Genomic DNA, 22,042 nt, shown 5'->3' on the forward strand with positions numbered 1-22,042 from the left:
GCGTTACTAACCTGCTTTTTAAAATTCTCAGACTACATCTCACTGAACTGGTGTTTAGGAAAACATTCAAATTCCATGATTGGACTTCTCCTGCCTAGGAAAATAGGTGGTCAAAATCAACCTTAAACATCCAGAGAAGCATTAAAATATCTTACGTTGACAAAGCAAAATTACCGTTGCTTTTGCAGGTCTTAGTCATACATAACAGCCTGACCGTTTCTCAGTACATACTTGGGGATCTCCCCTTTAGGCTTCTCAGACACTACTCCTTCACAGCCCATTCAGGGGAAACATTTATCCCCATCTCCACTATACGATGGGTGGAGTTTGTGCATTACAGCTGCATCTGTAAAAGGGCAGGGCTTCTATATCAACGAAAAACCTCTCTTGGCCTCTTACTCCTTTTATACATAAACTCTCAAGTTACTGGCGTGAAACTGCTTCCTTATGTATGAGATTCTCATAGCTTAAACTGAACCTCAGGAACTGTAGGCATGCTAAAGCTAACTTTCAGAGACAGCACCTTTAAATATAATTCAAATAGCGAGGGCCCACGTATGTCACACAGGCCATTAGCCACATCCAGTATCACATCTCAACCACTACAAACGCGGGCAGGATTTGAGCCTGAAAAGGAGTGCTGGAGGATTGGCAGCTGAAACAGAGAGAGTTTTCTGGGCCGTCTGATCCTTCTCACCCTTAGTTACGTCAGGATGCTGGAAGATCAAACTGCATCACAAATCTACAGCAGCAGCCCTTTATCCAAGCCTGGCCTTTTCAGGTGGTTTTTTGGTGTCTTTTGCTATTCAACACATTTTCTTTTCGGTAATCCACATACCTTCCTCCAGTTTAGGTTCTCTGGCATTCAGAGTATGACAGACACATCCAGAATACCGTAACAGGTAAGTGGGCTGTGCCAAACACAGATTAACAAACAGACCCCTTTCTAAGAGTTTGCTGTAGAAGACGAGACAAAATAGGCAGGCAGGAGGACAAGTGCAACAAAGAGACTATGGCTACAGGCACTAGTTAAACCAACAGTTCTTCTCTCTGAGATCTTTTAAAGGCTATAATTAAAATAAAAGACAACAATGCCCATAAACCTAGGGCCCTTTTGCAATACTCATTCGCTTGGGAGTCACACACACCAAAATCAAAATGCTCCATGATTTCTAAGGGTTTTTGAAGAAATCCTCAGACTTGTTCTTCAAGAGAAAAAATCCCTTTCTTAGTGGCTTACAAAACTAGTTATCTAACCCTCCCACCACCGCTGGCGAACATCTAGATTAGCTCGCTCTTGAACGCCGACTTTGAAAGGTAGGAGGCTGGCATTCGCTGTGCTTATACACCAGGTTGTCACCAGAGTTCTCCCAAGGCTGCTGCAACTCCCCTTCAGAGAAGCAGCTGTATTTCTCATCATCTAGCATTTGTTGAAACACACCCACACAACTGCTTACTTTGTACTGCCTACCAAAGAATGACCCCTGGCGGCTCAAATTCAAGAGATGCCTCACCTAGTGCTGTAGCACCACAGAGACTTATTGGTAAATATTTGAAGTCAACAGGAGGATTTGGCACGGGACGCTTGGTGACTTCCAGTATTCTTTGCAAACCTGTATCAGCACAGGACTGAACTGGGACTCATGGGGAGAATCCATATCACCTTCTTCTAGGGATCTATTTCAGCTTAATCACCCAAGTTTCCCCTTACACCCAGTGAAAGGCTACAGAGAAGTGACTCAGGACAGGCGGATGAGTTACCTAACCGAACTACCCATGGACAGATACATGAGCATACCAGCCTCCCAGTCTAGACACATAGATCAGCTGCTTAAAAGTGAGTAGCATAAATACCCACGCTGATTCCTGGCCTCTGTTAAGTACGAAGATGCTGGGGGAAGTTAAATATACAGACTACATAAAAACATACAGGCTGGAGGAAGAAATCAACAGTGCTTAACTCACCCTCTTCCAAGAGATATCAAAACAGGATTCTCCAATTCGATCAGAACTCTGAACGCTTCGTTAAGGTTTGCATAGGAGAAGTTGTCTGCTGCATCTCCAACTACCACACAGTTTGGGTTTGCTTTATCAATCTCAGCAAATTCAGGGACAACATCTAAAGAAAGAGGAAAAAAATAAACAAATCACAAATCCCTCATCTTTTCAGATCCAATAGGAATTGATGGCTTTCTTAGATTTGTACTTCCCTTTATCCATCACCACACACACACACACAAACAAACAAACGGCCCAAGTCTGAATCAGCTGCTCTTTACCTCTTTCTATTCCTGACTGGGTTCTGCTATTTATCTGTCTGACAACGAAGAGAAAAATAAACTGTTTCGTCCTCTTGCCTTAGCTCCTACTACCCACTTCTCAGTGGCTTGTTACCTCTAGATCTGAGGTAAACTCTCATATAGTAAGAGTATAGAGTAAGAAAACATATAGTAGCAAGGGCAGGAGTCGCTTCCTTTCTTAGTGCCCATCCTCTTCAGAAGAAAACACTAAACTTAAAACCGCTGTCATGATAATAAAGAGCTCAGAGAGGCCCCAGCACAGGGGAAGGGTGAAGAGATGACTGCATGAGGGCTTTGTGCAGGTAGATCAAAGAAAGAGTGAGCTGTGTACAAGCCGGGAGAAGGATGTGGTTACGATCAGAGGCTTCATGATTACATGGATGCAGTCACAGTTCCAACCCCAGCCCACAGACTGCCTCGCACACGGATTCTGCTTCCAAATTTCCTATTTCTCTTAGACTTCGGGAGGAAAAAGCTGATGGGCAGAAAGCAACAAAACGTTATGTCCATTGCAGAAGTGTTTCTGGATAGGAAGTGATAATAAATCTAACTGAATCTTCACTTGTTTGAAAATGCTCAGTAAAAGTCAGCTGCTGACTTAATTGCTACAGAGGCCTTTTATATGACAAAATCGGGTAGATATTCAGCTGCGTCTCCGGGCAGGCATTAGCTCTCTGACACCTGAAGCACACAGCGTTTCAGCAGCAAAAATATTAGAGCTTCTCTGTGAAAACAAAGGTAAGAGTGGCGAAACAGAGTGGCAGTGGCTGAAGAGATGACTGCTCTACCTTGTGCTGAAAGGACTGAGGGATAAGGACAATGGCTTCTGTAATGTCCTGTATAGTGCACATCTATCTGTTACTATCTCTTTTGCGTGTACTGTGCAGCTTGCTGATTCCCAGCAGAACCGGGACTGTCTTCATAAGCAGAAAGGCTTAGGACAGAGTGTAAAATGTCCATGTTACAGAATTGCTGTGAATCAGGACTCACACAGCTTGGCTTCTCACTCCGTAACTCAGAGGAAGGCTGTGTGACCACTATGTATACCACTACGATAAATGAGATCTCACTCAGGTGATACCACTAACATTTACTGCAGAGTTTCATAACTAAGGATCGTGAAGTTCAGAGTTTTCCTCTGGGAAGCAGAGGAACAGCTGGGAGTTCTTCTCCTCACAGAGCTCTGTGAAGTGACTTCTCTATCCCAAATGCCCGCATCTTTGCGGGCTGTCCTCTACATAAGTCCCAAACCCTGCTGCAGCGTTGTCCCACCGTCGTGTACGAGCAAGTGCGGCCTCAGGTTGCGCTCCTTCAACACACGACAGGCTGCTGGTGCTGGGGCAGTGACTTCGTCCACTGAGATGTCAAAGCCTAAGCCCTGGAGCTTCTTCACAAACTTCTCCCGTGTGACTTGCGTTTCGTTTGTGCAGAACCGCAACTTCAGACCAGATGCCTTGATCCTGTTGTATAAAAGTAGCAGAGGCGTTAACTCAACACAGATAAGGAGCTGGGCACATCAGCTTTGCTGTCCTCACAAAGCTACCACATATTCAAGACAAAGACATGTTAGAATATATGAACATTCTTGTATTAACTTAAACATGTTTACATTATTCTAATATTATTTAGATTTAACACTGCACAACAAGAACACAAAGTATTTTCCAAAAAAACAGAAGCTTAAAGTTAACTTAGATAATTACAATGAAAAAAGCAAAGACGAGGTGCCAGACCAGGAGCAGGATTCCTTATTATGACCAAGATAAACCTAAATATATTGATATATTTGGGGCACTCCAACAGCAGTGTTCATGGGCAGAGCCCCAGCCACAGCAGTAACAGCTCTTTTGGAGCACAGAGCTAACCCGAACATGGCAGCATAGGCTATGCACATGATCCCGAGGATACACACGCCTGCCAGCTACACATTTCCTCCACATATCAAAAAACCCTAAACCCAGTTCTTCATTTTTAATCTTGCTCACAGATGTATAAACATATGAACCGGAGGCACTGCATAGCTATGAGCACAATAGCTAGCATGATACCACTAGCTATCAGCATTTTGGCTTGCACTTTTCCACTTACTGATCACCTGCTACAACATCAGCACTTACGCACTGGGAGTAACAGTAAGGTTTTGCACTTCTCTAGACACCAGGGCAGAGGCCAGCTAGCTGCATTCTGTTGCAAGAACGATGCTTTTATCAACACAGGGGTGGCTTCAGTCACATTTATCATTTAGTCCCCCATGAAACACCTCTGCTGTTATTGGCAGGGTAACCCTGAAAAAACAGGGCACTTTTAATAAATTAATAAATGTTTACAGATAAATATGTTTTGACTTCTCAAGGGAAGAAAACAAAACACGGCCTCAAGTGTCCAGAGCCAAGGAAACAATTCCTTTGGATCAGTACTGTGCAGCCTCATGCAAAGTTCCTCTGCTTCTCACTCAGAAGAGTGACTTAGTTCCCCCATCTATAAACGAAAATGGTAAAAGCCCGTACTGCACAGCGCTTCAAAATCTTCAGAGGAAACCGGTAACTATCTCAGCTAGTTAACACTACTACATGAAAACAAAATATTAGTTGTAATTATTCTTCGTTGCAGTTGGGCTAGCATCATTTCACAGTCCCAACCTAGAACTGGTTTCTTGCAGAACTAATGACTTGGGATTCACTAAGTTGTCGTGATCTACTGGAGATGTCACAGAGAAGCCTCTTCTCCAAGGATGAGTTTTCAACCCTTTGGAGAACCAAAGAATCTCAAAGTGGCCATGAAAAACACATACTCATTGAAAACTCATCACAACTTTTTTAAATCTTTGCCAAAGGGACTATCACTCAGCTCCTCAAGTATGTCAAAATGCCTAACCCTTGTCAATTTTAGTGTAAATGTTTACATAATTATCTTGAGGACCTGGACCCGAGCTAAGATGGGCTTAGATGCCTAGCTAAACTTGGATCCAAGCTGATAAATTCTTATTAAAATGTTATTACGTTTATTTGCGTTAGGATGAAAAGGAGCTTTTTTATTAGGAAACCCTCTGCACTGATTCTCAAGGCAATAAAATACATGGGTTCTTCTTCCAGGGAAGCCATTCCCAATAGGCTGGTGTAAACAAAGCCAGCTAAAGACAACATATCTGACAAAGGACTTTCCATCAAAGAATTCTTAGAAATCTGATCCTGACCCAGCAAGCCCCTTCTACGCATTAAAACTGCATGCCAACGTCTTCTTCAATAACACAGGTGATTCATTTCTTTCTTATTATTTGTCTTTCCTAATCATAGGTATGTGAATTATCAATTACACTTAGTGGTTAATTGCCCTTCATAAAGATAGCTCTTCTATTTTAAATTAGGCAGTTAATATATTGTAACTAATAGCATCCACTTGTACATTATAAATATATCTTCATTGATTGGAGCAGTGAATGTGAGATTCACTCACAAGTTAATGAAGCAATTGAGTGAAGAAGTGCAGGGTGTACCCAGGGAATAATTACTGTTAATGAATTATGATGTGACCTTCTCAGAACAATGAACAATTGGTGTGACAGTTAGATGACAGTACTCCACATCTGTTATTCGAAACACGGTTTCAGCTGTAGTTAAAAAGCAAAGCAAAGTAATTTGGATATATAACAAACTTTAATAGTGTGTTATTCTAAAATGCAAAGCGTATCTTCACATCGTTAGCAAAAATCCCATGATTCATGATCGTCTAGAAGCAGACGTGTTGAGTAAGAATCTATTTTATTGACCTTTAAGAAGAGAAAGAATAAACTCAGGAACAATGCTAACCAGCCGAGCTGCATATACAAATAAACGTGCCCTCTCAGGTGAGCTTGGTGGAAGCAAAGAATAAGTTTTTTCCGTACTTCAAATTTAACTCCCTTTTCAGAGTTTTAGATGAAAAAAAGGCACACTTCTGAAAGGTGTGACCAGAGTAGGAGCTGCTAGAATACATGCTGTACTGCCTCATGCCTCAGCGGCCACCAGCAATTGTCAGCTCAACAACACAAACTTAGTAAATTCTTAATGCGGCATAAAAACCACAAAGAGTTAAGCCAAGCTGGTCAGAAAAAGGGAGTTCTTTGCTCGGAACGTTTTGGTGAAAACAACTCTCAAAAATATTTTGGAAAACAATACAAGAGAAAAATCAGCAACAACTCCAGATTCTCCAACGACGACAAGTTTTATTTCTATAAAAAAAAGCCTTTTCTTTGAAAACCCACCTTTTCTTTCAAAGTCAGGGCTCCTAAGCAAACCTCTGCTAGCTCTCTGCCAGATCCCTGCCCTAGGCAGTGCCACCCGGTGCTACGTGTGTGGTTAGAGGCGCTCGGGAAGGAGTCTGCCCCTCAGCACCCAACGCGCGGGAAGGTGCACAGAGCCTGCAGGCCAGGATTCATCTGCACACTACTAACTGAGAGCTCCAGCACCCAGGGAGAGCTTTTTACAATGCTTCTACATGGGGAAAATCCTGGCTCTGCTGGTGTTGACGGCAAAACTCTCTTTCAGTTTTTACGGTCAGGTTTTCCCAGGGTGGAACTACAAGCTTGAAGGTCCCTGTCTGACAGACATGAAATGCTTTGCAAAGCAAGTGTATACCGTACTGGAGGTGACCGCTGCTAAGCTGGAGAGTTTAACAGGAAATCTTGAGCTAGTGCGCTGACCTGGCAACCAGTGGCTAAAAGTTTAAGAAGCTAATACAGAGCAAGTTACTGCAATTTCTAGTGCTGGCAAGTATGGAGGCTGTTAGGAGAAGACGAAAATAAAGAACAATATTTCTAACGTGTTGCCTTAGAAGATAAAGAGCAACAGATAGAGACCTGCAAGTACAGGAGAATGCAGTGCCTGCCCCCTAGCACCAACAGGTGCAATCCACAACACACATTTTAGCAAAATCTCCAGTGGATTACTGATTTATCAGCATCTGTATTAGAGCAGCACAGGCACACCCAGGAAACCCAGTCCGTCAGGGCTTCAGCCAACTTCCATACGTCATGGCTGTGATAAAGATGCCAGCCAAACTCCAGAAGCACCAGAAATCAGTCTTGAGTTGTGCACAAGCCGAGCACACAAGCAAAAAGCACTTCACTCCATGCTGTGGGGATTTTGCATTTTCCAGGTACCTGTGGACATTCAGAGCCTGCCTTTCACTCCCCGTTCCCGGGTGTCAGCGGGTTTGCTCCTAGACATATCTGCTGCATTTCCAACACCACTTCTCCTGCCCATGAGCTGTTCCTGCAGGAACTGGGGAGCTCAGGCTTAGCTTGCATGCTCAGAGCTAAGCTTTAAAGAGAGAACAGTTTCTACCCTTTAGGAGCGTGACAAACTGCAAACTCAGCTAAAGCTCTTTGCTGCAAAAGCAGCTTCTCAGAGCCCCTCTCAGAGGGGACCCGCAGAGCCCGCACGGCGGCAGGTTAAAGAAAACGTCTGCGGCCGCGAGCTGCCCGCGCGCTCCTGCAATCACTGTGTTTGCAAAGGTGACTAACTGCATGGGGGGCCCGTAAGGCGATGGGGTAGTGAAACAAAGGAGCTAGTCACAGAAGAAACTTCCAAGTCAAAAATTATAAGTGGACATAGTAGGACAGAAGTAAAACACCAACAGGTGGGTAATGAGACATTGTCCCTAAACCCTTAGCACAGAAGTGATTTAAATCCACTCCACACCAAAGCAATCGCTAAATCTAGAACCAGGGGCACCCATCCAGCTTCATAACTCCTCTGAGAACACGTGTATCAGGTATATGAAACGAAGTTTTTTAATTTCAGCTGCCAGCTTGTCCCTTACGCTATGCCAGTTCTTTGAACTGACCTTTACCTCATTTTGACAGACCAGGACAAGACGCTGAGTGACAATGTCCCACAATGCAATTACTGAGCGTCAGATGAGCCGGTCCCTTACAAATCACCTCGAACTTTACACATCTGCTGGCTGTCAGCATCTGCCAGGTTCACTCACCCGAAAATAATGAAAAAACTCTCATTATTGCTCCATAACAGGTAAAGCGTTAGGACAATTATTAGACATCCTGACTGACCTTGTGCAGACTTAACCAACTGCCCTTGCCAACCTTTATAGGTAGCCTTTGGGCATATAGAACAAAAACTGCCCTTTTAGACAATGTAAAGGTTGTGACACCAGGAGGGAAAAAAAATGGCCCTGGGATCTAGACTCAAAGCCATCCCTCCTCCTTAAATTCACATTGTCCTGCAGATAGCAGAAGGGGCTAAGGACGCAAGCTAAACTTCAGACTTCCCATCTTTGACCTCTGTGTCACAGTGAAGGCTGCTTCTAACGCAGGAGCTGAAAGCCACTCCTTCCCATAGCCAGCAGCCTCCTATGCAGATGAACAGGACGGCAGAAAACTAAACCCTGGAAAAGGTAACAGTCTGAACTTGGCAACTGTCCCAACATCAACTTCAAAGGGCTTTGGAAGAGCTCTGGTTATGAGATTTCCAGAACTGGCTTTTTATCTTGCTTTTGGGTTTTCAGAGGTCTTTTAGTTTAAAAGAAAAGAAACTCTGCTAAGCACTTATGCTACCTGGTGCTATTTGACTCTCTTGCGTGGGCGCAGAACTACCAGCGTGTTTCAGCGTATTCCTGTCAGCTCTCTAATGCTGCCTCAGCTACAAGGGAAAACAACAGTATCAGGTAATTATCTGCTTGTGACCAAACGATAAAGTAAAACCACAGGACTTGTGCAATAATGCTTTCCTCCCTGCCTGGGGAGGGTTAACATTTGGTTAATGTCCTCTGCAAGGGCCAGGGTGGTGGAGGTGGATCATTTCTGTCCAGGAAAAGTCTTGTTTTAGCTGCAAAGTATGGAAAACTCCTGAACATCATTTTTCAGCAAGCTGCCTTTTCTTCATGCCTCACATCTTTCCTCATATAAAGCAATACCAGGCATGGAAAGAAGACAAAAAAAGACACATCAACTTCTGACTTCTCAGCTTCAGGAAGATAGCAGAATATGTTGTTTCTAATCAGAAGACTGGTAGCTCTTAGGAACTGCACAAAGGTGACAAAGACTGGTAGCTCCTAGGAACTGCACAAAGGTGACAAATGCACACAATGCAACAAGTCCTACCTGTCCTTCACAGCTCAGGAAATAGAAGGCATATGGAGTGCCATCTGCTGGCACCTTAACTGTACCAACACAGAGCACTCCAGGAACAATTCTGGGGGATGAAGCCATCACAGCTCCAGGGAATTCAACAGACACTCACTGCGCTAGACGACTGGTTGGAAAAGTTTCAGATGCACCTAAAAAATAAGTTTGCAAAAAATCAAATGTCAGAACCAGGCAGAGCAAAGCCAAGAGGAAACCAATCATAAGGGTCAAAAGTAAAAATGACTTGCTTAGTTTCGAGGTCAATACAGAAAAAAAGGGGTTTGAAAGAGTTTGAAAATTACAGTAGACATTTACATAACTTATTTTGCCTGCCCGGGTAACAGACACACACCGCACATGATGTTGTTTTAGCCAACATCTAAAAAACACAGTTAAAACGACTAAGTTTTGCAGCAAGAGATCAGTGCTAGACTCAACCTCTCAGCATAAGCAGTGGGTAAATCTGGTGTGGACTACAAAACGGTCAGCGATTAGGACAAAGACAGATAACAAAATCTTCAGTCCCTTCAGGCAGCACTGACTAGGAGGCAATGTGATGTTTTCCCATTACTTGGTGGGCCCACAAGTGCTTCCCTGTGCTGGCCCAGCCACCGCCTGCTTGGGGCTACTAGAAATCCAAAGTGATACAGAGGTGCTGTATGTTAAATAACAGCTCAGCAAAGCAAAGCTAACTTTGAAATAGGCACTGAAAATACTTAGCAGTTAGGTAACTAACTAGGAAGCTAAACATATTTTAGGAGAAAGTAAAAACAAGATTCAGAGATGAACAGATTCAGATGCAGTTGTTAAATAACTAGCAATGTAAGAAGAAATACTAGGACAACAAAACTAACTAGCTAAGTACTCCACCTATTTATAAAGATGATATATTAGAGATGAGCAAGCTGCTGCAGAAAGACTCCAGGAGCAAGTGCCTGCAAGTTATACACAAGTGGAAAATGGAACAGCTTGGAGAAGATAGGTTAGAAAAATAGGAGGTGGGGGGAGAGAAAGTAAGCAGAAATAGATGAGAGAAGGTACCAAGGAATAAACAGGCCAGGCAGTTATGAGAAATCTGGTATCTCTCCTATTAACCTGTGCACGGTGGAATCAAATCTGGAAGAGGAAGTGAGGCTGAGGCAGGCTGCAGAAGGCAAAGCAGAGTGCTGTGAAAATTTGGGAACATGAGCGTTTTCTGGATCAAATAAAGTTCTTATTCAGTATTAAAAGGAAACAAGTCATAATTTGCCTCTTTGTTATTGGCACAGCAGCTGGTACTCAAGCACTCCTGCTTTCCAGGAAGGCTCTCAGAAAGCTGGATCATACTCTCGAAGTCCACACTGCGGACTCCAGAGACCTGAACCCTGGCGTTTGGGGAAGATTCCAAAATGCTCACGTATTGACTAAGTGTTGAAGCTACATTAATTTTCAAAAGGAATTGAATGACAAGTCAGTCTTTGGAAATCTCACCAAGTTCATTTTTAAGGAGCTAAAAGAGAGTGATTTTCAGAAGTACTGGATATTGGTCATTCTTCTTGATAGCATTTGTTTAGACTTTAATCAGTCATACGTATGAGGACTCCTTTAGAAAGGACATATGTAGACACACACACACACACGCGCGACTGACAGAGAAAAGGCGGATTTAGGATTTATTCTCCCTTTCTCTTGTACACAAGAATAAGGGGACAGTTGTACGAAATTCAACATCAGCAACACACTACTACTTTTTTGCACAACGTAAGACTAAACTGTCAAACTCACTGGCCTCAGAACCTCTCTGTCTCCAAATCTTGTTTTCTTCAGGACACTGGATACTTATCTAGCAATCAGGAATTTCTGCAGTTATACTTAATGACAAGATAAAATATGGTGATTAAATCTCCTGCCTTAGACGTTAAGGCGACCTCTAAAAGCACTCGGAAGGAAATCTATGGGCCATATTATTCCACATTGCTCACTGCAGGGTTCACATACTGCCTTTTGAAGTATCAAGTCATTGCTGCTGAGAGAGGTGTGTCCCCCCCCCCCCCACCAGCCCCATAATTCACCTAGCAAATCATATAGTGCTGTACACAGAAGGCAAAAAAATCTCTTCTAGCTGCTGCAATAAACAGCTCATATCTTGAAGCAACAGACTAGGCAATAGTCACAAATTAACGCAAAGCCTGGCACTGATCTTGCAGACGTTTCCCAAGTGAATCTACCTCTCCCATGTTAGCACGTACAGCTGAGAAGCAGGTTCGAAAGCTTTGCCTGCTCAGAGTTGACTGAATGAGCAAACCCCTTCCAGTCTGCAGCCACAGCACTGCCTGTGCGGTGGGTCCGTCCCTTCTGCTTTATGCACCCTTTGTGGCATTGCTGCATTTGTGGCAATAGTGCGATATACTGTGACTCAGAGTTCATGCTACTATAGTGACTCTTCCCGTAAAAATAGCCATCCTAGGCAAAACCATTATTTCAAAAGTATGAGGGAAGTCAGGCATTAGGGAAGCCTTTGTCCACCTTATTTAGTTAATTTGACCAGATTTTAAACCACAAACTTCTTGCAACTCCACAGAAACACCTATCCTGCCAGTATTTTGTTCAACTGCGATGAGATCATAGGACTCTGGATGAAACCCTCTCATGTCCCTGTGGCAGGCCTACCTCAGCTTTCTTTCTGGTTGCTCATCCTCTACCCCAGGGACGAAATCTTTTGTTTGCTCTGACTTCTTCCGTCCTCGCAATACGTCCGAATTGCTTAAATCTTGCCGCCACACCTTTTCTGCCTCTGATGCTACTTTTGTTCTCTGATCTCATCAGGCTTCCGTTCCCCCATGTCCTCTCGTTGCTCTGGGGTAGAGCTGAACTCATTAAAATTCCCATTCTCTGGTGGCCCAAGTTTCTGCTCCACATAGCAAGGCTGGCCTTACACATTCTTGTGTATTGCATTTTTGGCCCAACTCCCCCTTGCATTCCGGTGTCTGAAACTCAACCCTACATCTGTTATCTCACGGGCACAATTTCCTTTCCAGACTCATATGGCTCATCTCTCCCACTATATAGAGGTGGATAATTTGGAAGGATTGCAAAAGGGATTTAAAAAGATGGTAGTACCTTTGAACAGGAATGAGATAGATTACTAAGTGTATATGAAGAAGGCACAAGAAGAGCCCAATGTTATTTAAGGGTTGGCATTGGTGAAATAAGACAGCGTACTATTACAAAATTAAGGACTCCGGAAACACCACTTTCAGACATTGTTTGACAGCAGAACTGATAAGTCACTAAATTGTTGTTCAAAGTAAACTTTAAAAACATATCAACATCTTTATTTAGGTATTTAAATCATTTTGTCCGTTTCAGAGGTAAAGAAAAAACAAAACCTAACTTTGGAGGGTCAAAAGCATTAACGGTTAGCATGAACAGGCCTGGAATTCATTCGTCTTAATCATAACATTTTTATCAACAATCACATTCCAACAGCTTTCATTCTTTGCTAAAAGAGGTCAATTATTTGTCTTTGCAGCAACTAATTGTGTCTTAAAAAGTCAGTCACAACGAAGATAACTTTGTCACTGGCAAATTATTACTTTGCATACATACAGCATCTGCTTATAAATATTGAAATTCCCACTTCCAGGAAAAAAGAAGGTAAATTGCTGAAAGATTTCATTTAGCCTATTTAATGGATAAAGAATTCGCTCTCAAATGCTTTGCTTTCCCTCCTGCTTTGAGAAGTACCATAGTATTTCATGACAATAGCTCAAAGCAAAAGTAGCATTTCAGGAAACTTTGTGCGATTTTACTTTGAAAGTGATGGCCTGCCAAGGATACAAACAAATACACATCTAGGCTGCCTGAAGGCAAACAAAACACAGCTGATGCTCTTTAGGTATCCACAGAATCTCTTTCCTGGCTTCTGCACCTTTCAAGATCCTCTGAAGAACCAGCGTGTCTAAGAACGAGCGCGATTCCACTCCTTCCAGTGCATTGCTTACACAGTCAGTGGGGAACTCTAACGACAGCATTTAGGCTTAAGAAAATGGCGATATCAGTGAGACTAGAACGAAGCCTCGTTCCTTGCATAAGATCCCTGATAGGGTTCACCAAACATGACAGACAGGAAAAAAAGTCTACTATATCAGCAGTAAATTGAGACAAGTCTCAAGCTCTAAAGTAGAGAAAAAGGCAAAATGCTACTTATCCATTGCAGGGATTAACTGGTATTTATACGATGAAGAACAAGCACTATTAGTAGCTATCACTGTAATATCTATTATTTACCATTGGTAAATATTTGTATGCCATATAACTGTAGCAATGGACAGCAAGTAGCTCAAGACCCTAAACATAACAATGTTTACGTTAGCAGTGAGAAGCGTAAGCTTTTATTCATGCAATTTATGCAGACAGCACTTTCTGAGGGTCCATACAACTTCAGGGACACTGAGCTTTTAAAAATAATAACAAACACTGCTGAGTAGGAAAGAATATATGGGTTAGGAAGGTCCACTGCTCCAAGAAACTTGAGGCCACAGCTAATGTTAGACTACAGTGGAGCTATGACAACTTTCAGCTGGCAGGGGATCAATTCCTGGAGGCTATTTCTGGCTCTGCCAGTGAAAACCTACACGACTGTGGATGAACTGCTTCATCTTCTGTGCCACTGCTGCTTTACCCAGAAAAGACAGACGACGACACCTACATTTCTTCGAGATCTATGGATGAAAAGTGCAAAGCAGGAGTTAAGCACAACGATGAATGGATTTTACACGAGAATTTGTATAGTTGATTTGAAAGTCTCTGGGAGGAACAACTCCTCTGCTTTTGCATGCCTTGAAGATGTATCAAATCTTGAAACTCTGAACATCTGCACGGATGGTGCTAACGCATGCTTTGGTTATCTTCTGTTGCAACAAGGATTTTCTACTCCTCGTTCCACTCACTTTCAGATGGCTCTTTGTAAATTCAACTGCTCTGCATGAACCAACTCTCTACCCCCCGCATGCTGAATTGCTTTACGATTGCAATTCTGCTTGTTCTCCTCACAATCTTTGCCTTGTTAGACTCTACAGGTATTTTATTTTAACATGACTGTCCAGCTGCTCCACAGCCTCCCTATGCCAAGATTTCCGTTGCTCTTTTAAAGGATTCTGTTGAAGTCTGTGCTAACAGATGCACTATACTGGCCAAACAACAGGATGTTGTAAATGTCCAACTACTATGTGCTTTTCATATGGATATGCTAATAGGCATGCTATCAGCATACAGCTGTAAATGCAAAGATCACATCTCAGGCTAGGCACATCTTTTATGGATGTTTAACCACCTTCTGTCTTGTAAGAGACCAACTCCTTACTGTTTAGAACAAAAAGTGAATAGCTCACCTCATGTCAACGCTGTGTAAATCAATTAAGACAATAACAGCACGGTATCGAGGCACTGTGAAGAGCGGCTCCAGTAGAACCCTTTAAGTCACCGACAGGCTTTCTGACCCGTTAGAAACACTACCACAACGTCTGCCAGTTAACTACGTACACCTGGAAGGGACAAGCTTTATTCAGCTCAAGCCATTTGTTGTTTTTTAAACAACAAATGTATGCCGCCGTACACTAAACAATCACAAAATACTGTGGATTAGAAGTTCTAAAGGGTCAAACTCCCTTATCAAGCTTTTTTTGGATGTTCTAATCACTATAATATAGCCACCTAAAACTAACAGTAATAGCCCTCAGTGGTAAAAATGGCATTTTTGACGCCCAGGATGCTGGATTAGAGCACAGGCGTCACTGCTGCTAGCCACATGGGTGCCTGCCTGTCATAGCTAAGCCAAGAAACAAGAAGGACTGAGATTCACCTCCGCTTCCTTTGAGAGCGGATGTCTGTTCTGTAGAACAAATACTTCCATAGTTCGTCCTTTCGGCCTCCGATTCATCAATTCCTTTCAGTGCATACTGAATCCTAAAATATTTCGTGGGTGAAATTTACCAAAGATGCAGGTACATTAAAAATAAATAAAACATTCCAACTTGTAACACTTAGTTTTTCATCAAAAGTAACACGAACTTGGATATTAGTTATTAACGTTTTCCTCCAGGGGACCTCTACGGCACAGACAAGTATGTTACTGAACGTCATCTTGGTCAGGACATTTCAGCGTCCATCAACTTCTTCATTGATTTATTCTTCTGCTCCATCTGACTGCCCTGTTGGCCGCAAACAAACAAACAAACACACACACACCCAAAAGAACCAACCCCCTGCAGCTATCTCATAAAGTCAGCAAAATTCTGCTCACAGGAATTACACTGCTGCTCTCTCAAATAATAACTGAAATAGCCGAGAGCAGAATTTGGCCACAACCAAGAAAAATAATACAGCAAATATACTTTTAGAGGAGTGGAAATGGTTTCGGTCATATCAAACCAACCGCAAAGGAAAATGTTTACTTATGGTTTCTATTGGTGTGGTACTATACGCTGTTACATGAGAATTTAATTGCTGTAATGGTATGGGAGATGATGTAGCAAGACAATCCAAAGAGAACAGGTCAGCCATCGTATCAGAGTTCACATCTGTAGTATAAACTATCAAAATGACTTTTAAGAATCATATTAGATATATAAAACACATAAGTACTATGAGACTTCAGACCTATCTCATAGCAAAAGATTATCAAATCAATCTGAAGGAGTTACAAAGCTCCTAGGTATCTGCATTCATGACTTTTTAAAGGATACAGAAATCAATTCATTAAAAAAGAGCAGCTTTTAGCTCTCATCCATCTGCATGAAACCACCGACCTGTGTGATGATGCAGACACAAATATTAATGACCAACTGGCAATAGGGTAATGAGTCAATAAAGATTTTAAATGGTGTGAGCTAGAACAATTACCAACCTAATAGGCAGATAAATAAGACGACTTGACTTTACCTGAACAAAATGATTATTCTTAAGCAATTACTTTGAATGACCTGAACAAAATATGGGTTTCTCCCCTCCTTGCACTTATTGGTACATACTTTTGCCGCCTCCAATTTCCACGGCTATGACTGCCACTTTCCATACCGCTCCTCGACACAAACTTCTAGGAGCTGCACTAAATCAATTATAAGGATCTGGGGAGATTTCTATTGCGCTGAGACTTTTACAAGCACAAACTGCTGTGTGCTCTGCGATCTTTGCACTAAGAACTGCGGTGAGGAGGAACTCGGCGGGAACGGAGAGCCTCGCGGCACAGAGGAGGGAAGGAGAAGGGTTGGGGCGTGCACCGCCCTTCCCCGCCGATGCCTGGCTGCTCCTGGGCGCAGCAGGCCTGCCGGCTGCTCCGTTCGCAGCGGGGAGCTCCCGTGGCCCTTCCAGGGCCGGGCAGCCGTGCCGGCGGTCTGCTTTTGCGATACGTCAAATCCAGCACAAGCGAGGCCAACTTCCCCAGCACAGCATTAGGGAGCCTGTTGCTAGTTAGCATCTCAAAACCCTCTTTGAAGGCTCCCTATAGCCTCCTCCAGGTCAGATAAACAGACAGGTCAAATTAACTGCAGAGATGCAGAAATCCCTAACGAGGAACAAGGGCTTAGACATTTCCAGAATTTCAAGAGGAAGGCCTTTAATATCTTACATTTAGCCCAAGGCCAGAGTAATACTGTTGTTTCAACAGCATATTTCTGACATTACTGTAAGTTAAATTGCAGTTTATTTTGCCTCCACGTGGGAAGTTTCAGCAAATGCAGTGACAAAGTTATTTAATAACATTCTAAAGCCTGACTAAATAAAGTCTAAAATCCTAGGAGAAACAAAAACAAAATGTCAAAAGCATCAAGGGAACTGTGATGCAGACATTATTAAATACGTCCCGGTTTTTAAAGAAGTGATCTGCTTTCAGACAGTAATTATATGATTGTTATTATGTTTATTTTGGCTGTGCCCGAAGGCCTCAGCTAGGATCAGGGCTCCACTGTGCTAAGCAATGTACAAACTCAGCGTAAGAGATGGTCCCCTAAAGCATTTACAATCTAAAGAAATGGAGGAATAAAACTCCCGCTTTACCAATGGGGAAAATGAGCCACAGCACAACAGAACAATTTTGCCATAGTCGCACAGAAAGTTTCTGGCAGAATCTACAAATGAGCTGAGCAGCTCTTCCTCGTATAATCGCAAGACCATTCCTCTCAGTACCACAAAAGACACTGCAGATGACACAGAAAAAACAAGATTACTCTCTGGCTCAGAGCCCCTGATCAGTTACTGGTATACGCTCCCCTTCCTCACCCAAACACATGGACAACAGCCCAGCCCCGACATCCTAGCACAACCACAGGAGCAGGGTCTCTGTCCCGAGACGTCGGCCTCCATCGCCACACGGGGACATCTGAGCAGCAACGTCCATCCCTTGTGCCCCGTCCCCGGCTCAGTCCCCCTCCAAGTTCCATCCCAGCACGCACTGGGAAGGAGGGAATAACCCACATCCCACTGCCTGGCCCGGTGCTCCCAAACACCAGGGACGTCCGGCCGTGGTTTGGTCGAAACATCTTCCGCACGAGAGCGGCACCCACGTGCCACCTCACCTCCTGTCTGGGGGCACCTTGCTGTGCCAGGACAAGTTCCTCGAGGACTCTCTTTTTCCCCTAGAGATGAGACTCGCCAGTGCATCCACAAGGCCCAGCTAAGCAATCAGAAAGTGCCAGTCAACAAGATGTGACAGACTGCTATTTCTGGGACGGTGATAAGATGTGTTATCCTGGAAGATGAACAGCAGGAGCAGCCTCCGCTTCATAGACAGACCTGCTGGCACACATGTCAAGCCCAGCCTTCAGGGGAAATCATATTATCAGGAGGATTTGAGCGAGACGAGACCACGCTGCATAAATCAAGAAGGTTTAATCCTGCCGGAGGTGGCACCTGGCTGTGCCTACCTCCTTATAGTCAGCAAACAGGCAGCTCTACACACACTGAGAGAATACAAAAGCATTTATTTTGCTATAATCCTTTTCTCTTAGGGTCTCTCTTGAATCTTGAGCCTGTAGCAGATCTACAGAAAAGTACTGAGAACAAAAAATGCACTGAAATATTGCATAAAGAGAATATCTAGGAATGGAAGCAGAAATCATACGAGATTACATGGAAAAACCCACATGCCACAGTATTTTAATATTGCATCTTTAATTAAGCAACTTTTGCCTCAAATATCACTAAATTCACTCAGAGCACTGAGTTCCCATGAGGGTCTTTCTGCCACGTGTGGCTCTCTTCCGGCCTGATTGTACCGATCATCCAGAACAACGGGGCTATGAAAGCCCTCAGAAAGAGGCTCCCAAAGCAACCTTTGGGGAACACTCTGGGGCAGCACAGAACCTTAACAAAACTTAGCATTCCTTTAAATACGGCTTTCTAACAGCACTGGAAAAATCTGTGAAGAAGAGAATAAAGGCTTCATCAGCTTAAATTTTATTTGCTTGCTACACATATTTAAAGAAATGAAGAACTTAGGAATGAATCTTCAGGAATAAAGATCTAATTAATAAAAAACAGTAAAGCAGTACAGTTTTCTTATATTCCCGGTGCATCTGGGTCTTCTCTAGTTCTGTCTTTTCCATCTCAGTTCTACAAACATTTTAGGCACATACCTAATTAAATCATATCTCATATGATTAATTTGACCAATTTTAGTATTTTCTCCCACATATTCTTCTGCTTGATAAGGCTCTCAACACAAGTGTGTCAGTATTTGCTGGTCCTGGAGGACACAAGCCTCAGAGCCACCTACCAAGCGAATGGTCAACACTTAACACTATTTAAGTGTTTCAATATTGAAGACATTTCAAGTCAGTTACACACAGTAGTACTTTGCCACATTAAACAGATATGGATTTTCTGCAAAGGGTTATTGAAATATATTGTATACTCCAAATTTTCTTTTGGTGGCCCACTGATCTCCTCCAGTGAGGCAGATGCACTAGTTAATACTTGTTTTTAAGCAAAAAGAGCCAGGCCAAGGATAAATAGAAAGTGATTTATTTGAAATAGAAGTCCCACCACAAGAGCCTCTCCCAAGGCACTAATTGAGAAGTCTTCCGAAGCGTAGCAACCAGGTGCCCATGACACCTGGGTACGCAGAGCTTACTCCTCCTCCGTTTATTCAGAGGGGCAGCCTGTTCTCCCTCACGCAGAACCTGCTAGAAATGCAGATTAACCCAGAGGTGCACCCTCTCCCTGCCAGGGTTTCTGGGGACGAACCAAGTCTGGAGAGCGAGAGCCTTCAGCCTGGTATTTCTCAGCAGTAGGATGAAACGTTTGCCACCAGCACGAGAACGAGCAGCCTGAGATAGAAGGATGCAACTTTTCCAGGGAACCTAACGCCATCTGCACCCCTGCCGAGCGTCTCAGCCAGGAGCCAACAGCAAGCAGGGCTGAACACAGGCCCTGCTGCGACTCCTCACGCCCTGAGGCGCCTCCCTCCTGGTCCCCTCGTCAGGCAGCGTCTCTGTAAGGATGATACAAGACACACCGCCAGTGGGTTAACACAGACATCAGCTGTCACCTTTACTGCACCTGCCTTCCTGCACATGGGCAAGGCTTGCCAGCCTCTTATCTTGTATTAGACCTAAATTCAGTTTACGTAGAACATACCTACGCTTAAATCATGGATTCACGTTCCCCCATGCTAGAACCCAGATACAATTAACAAGAAATAGGAATTAAACGAGATCACAATCTGTTTAGGAGCATACACTCAGTTTGGGTTACCTGTATCAGGTTATCCAGCTAAGAGCAAACTGTAGGCTCTCCACCTGTGAGGCTATGTGAGTTAAGCGAGCAATTTTCCATTATAACCCCTTGCTTTTAATCACTTACAACTCTAGCAGTCGTTACCCATAGTATTTAAATTTTCCATTCTCGATTTTTGCTGTGTTGTAAGTTTTCAACAAAAAGTAGAAGCTAATTTGACAGTTAGTTTATTCAATTTCCAGCAATACACTGCTAATGCAGGCAATTTTTAAAAACTGATTAACGGCAGAACATACTAGACCTCACCCTCTGTGAGGTCACCCTCTCGTTACCTGTGCGATGATTAAAGCAAATCCAAAAATAACTATCATCTACCCGCATTTCTCTAGACTTCTTTTCCCATGATCCCCAGGACAGCAGATCTGCTAACCCAGTGGACTCCCTCATTGCTAAAAAAAACGAAAGAAAAATTCAAGGTACACCAAAACGTTCATGCTTGGTTTCCTGCTGCACTCAACTTTTAAAACTACAAACTGGAGGGGTGCAAAGTCTGTTTTTCTTTCAGTTCGCCCCGACTCTAGTTTATTTTTGAATATAATTCACAGAAGGACAGAACGGTTGAGGCTGGAAGGCACCTCTGGCGATCACCAGGTCCAACCCCCCCTGCTCAAGCAGGGTCACCTGCAGCACAGCGCCCCGGACCGCGTCCAGGCGGGTGTTGAATAGCTCCCGCGAAGGAGACTCCACAACCTCGCCGGGCAACCAGAGCGACGACGACGCGAGCGCAGCTTCGCGGCGCCGGGCCGCGCAGCTCGCAGCGGCCCCCCGAGCGCCCGGCAGGCACAAACCAGAAGCGGCCTCGGCGGGGCGCTCAGCGGCGGGCCCGACGGCTCCGGCCCCGGCTCCGGCCCGCAGCCGGCCGCGCCGGCGCCCCCGCCCTGCGGCCCCGGCTGCCCCCCGAGGGGGCCGGCGCCTTCCCGCTCCTCCGGCAGCGCCGCCGCCGCACACTTACTTGCGCACGGCCTCGGCCGAGCCGGCGATGGGCACCCCGCCGCCGTCGCCGCTGTCGTACAACACGCCGCTGACGTCCAGCAGCAGCGCCCGCACCGCCCGCGCCCAGGCCGCCATGGCGGCGCCCTCCCGGCCGGCCGCGGGGGCCGCTGGGAAACGGAGTCCGCCCCGCCCGCGGGGGCCGCTGGGAAACGGAGTCCGCCGCGGGGGCGCGCCGGCGGCCGTCGGTAGCGCAGAGCGGCGCGAGCGCGCAGAGCGGCGCGGCCGGCGGCGGCCGCAGCCCCGCCGGCACCCGCGCTCTGCTCCCGGGAAAGGGCTCCGCTCCCGGGAACGCGCCCGCCTCGCCCTCGAGTCGGAGGCCGTCCGCAGAAAAGACAACACCCTTCGGTGTGCGGTACTTCCCCCCCCCCCCCCCCCATTTCTGGGAGTACTGCTGACCCTCAGTCACCTCTTGGCAAAAGCATCCTGGGTTTTGAGCCGGGGCCTGAGATTTCCAAGGCGCTGTCCAGCCTCGCGTGTCCCCCTTTGCAGCCCCCCAGGCCCAGGGCGCCTGCGCTGCAGAGGCGCTGGGTCCGCGGGGCGCTGCTACGGGGCGGCCAAGGGTCTCGCAGGCGGCTCTGCAGGCCTTGGCGGGCCCGCGAGGGGCTGCGGCCGGCGCCTCCTCGGGCCTGCAGCAACCGAGCTAGCGCAGGAGCCGGCCCTTCGGAGGCCGCCTTGTTTGGGGCATGACCGAGCTCGTCCAAACGCCACCCAGATGGGATCATCTCACGTGTGCCCCGTGCTTCATACAAACAACCCCCCAAAATTAGCTTGTCACATAAAGAATTGAACTGATCCCCTCGGCTTTACAGTCACAGATGAGATTTTATTAAGCGTGTTCCAGCTTTACAGATAA

General features: G+C 44.9%; 1 protein-coding gene across 5 annotated transcripts in view; it reads right to left on the reverse strand.

Moving 5' to 3' along the window:
• Positions 1 to 21,306, reverse strand: part of LHPP (phospholysine phosphohistidine inorganic pyrophosphate phosphatase) — a 115,752-nt gene extending 94,446 nt beyond the window's left edge. For 3 of the 5 annotated variants that reach the window (XM_068951485.1, XM_068951489.1, XM_068951488.1), the window contains exons 1-3: positions 21,149 to 21,291; positions 3,573 to 3,760; positions 1,966 to 2,119 (exon numbers count right to left, since the gene is read on the reverse strand). In XM_068951485.1, the coding sequence (XP_068807586.1) occupies positions 1,966 to 2,119; positions 3,573 to 3,760; positions 21,149 to 21,264 (458 nt within the window). In that variant the 5' untranslated portion in view covers positions 21,265 to 21,291. Of the gene's footprint in view, positions 1 to 1,965; positions 2,120 to 3,572; positions 3,761 to 21,148 lie in introns of all 5 variants that reach the window. The other 2 variants (XM_068951487.1, XM_068951486.1) reach the window with 1 other exon arrangement.
• Positions 21,307 to 22,042: the final 736 nt, after the last annotated feature.

Source organism: Struthio camelus, chromosome 7 (assembly GCF_040807025.1).
Source record: "Struthio camelus isolate bStrCam1 chromosome 7, bStrCam1.hap1, whole genome shotgun sequence".
NCBI classification, from domain to species: Eukaryota; Metazoa; Chordata; class Aves; order Struthioniformes; family Struthionidae; genus Struthio; species Struthio camelus.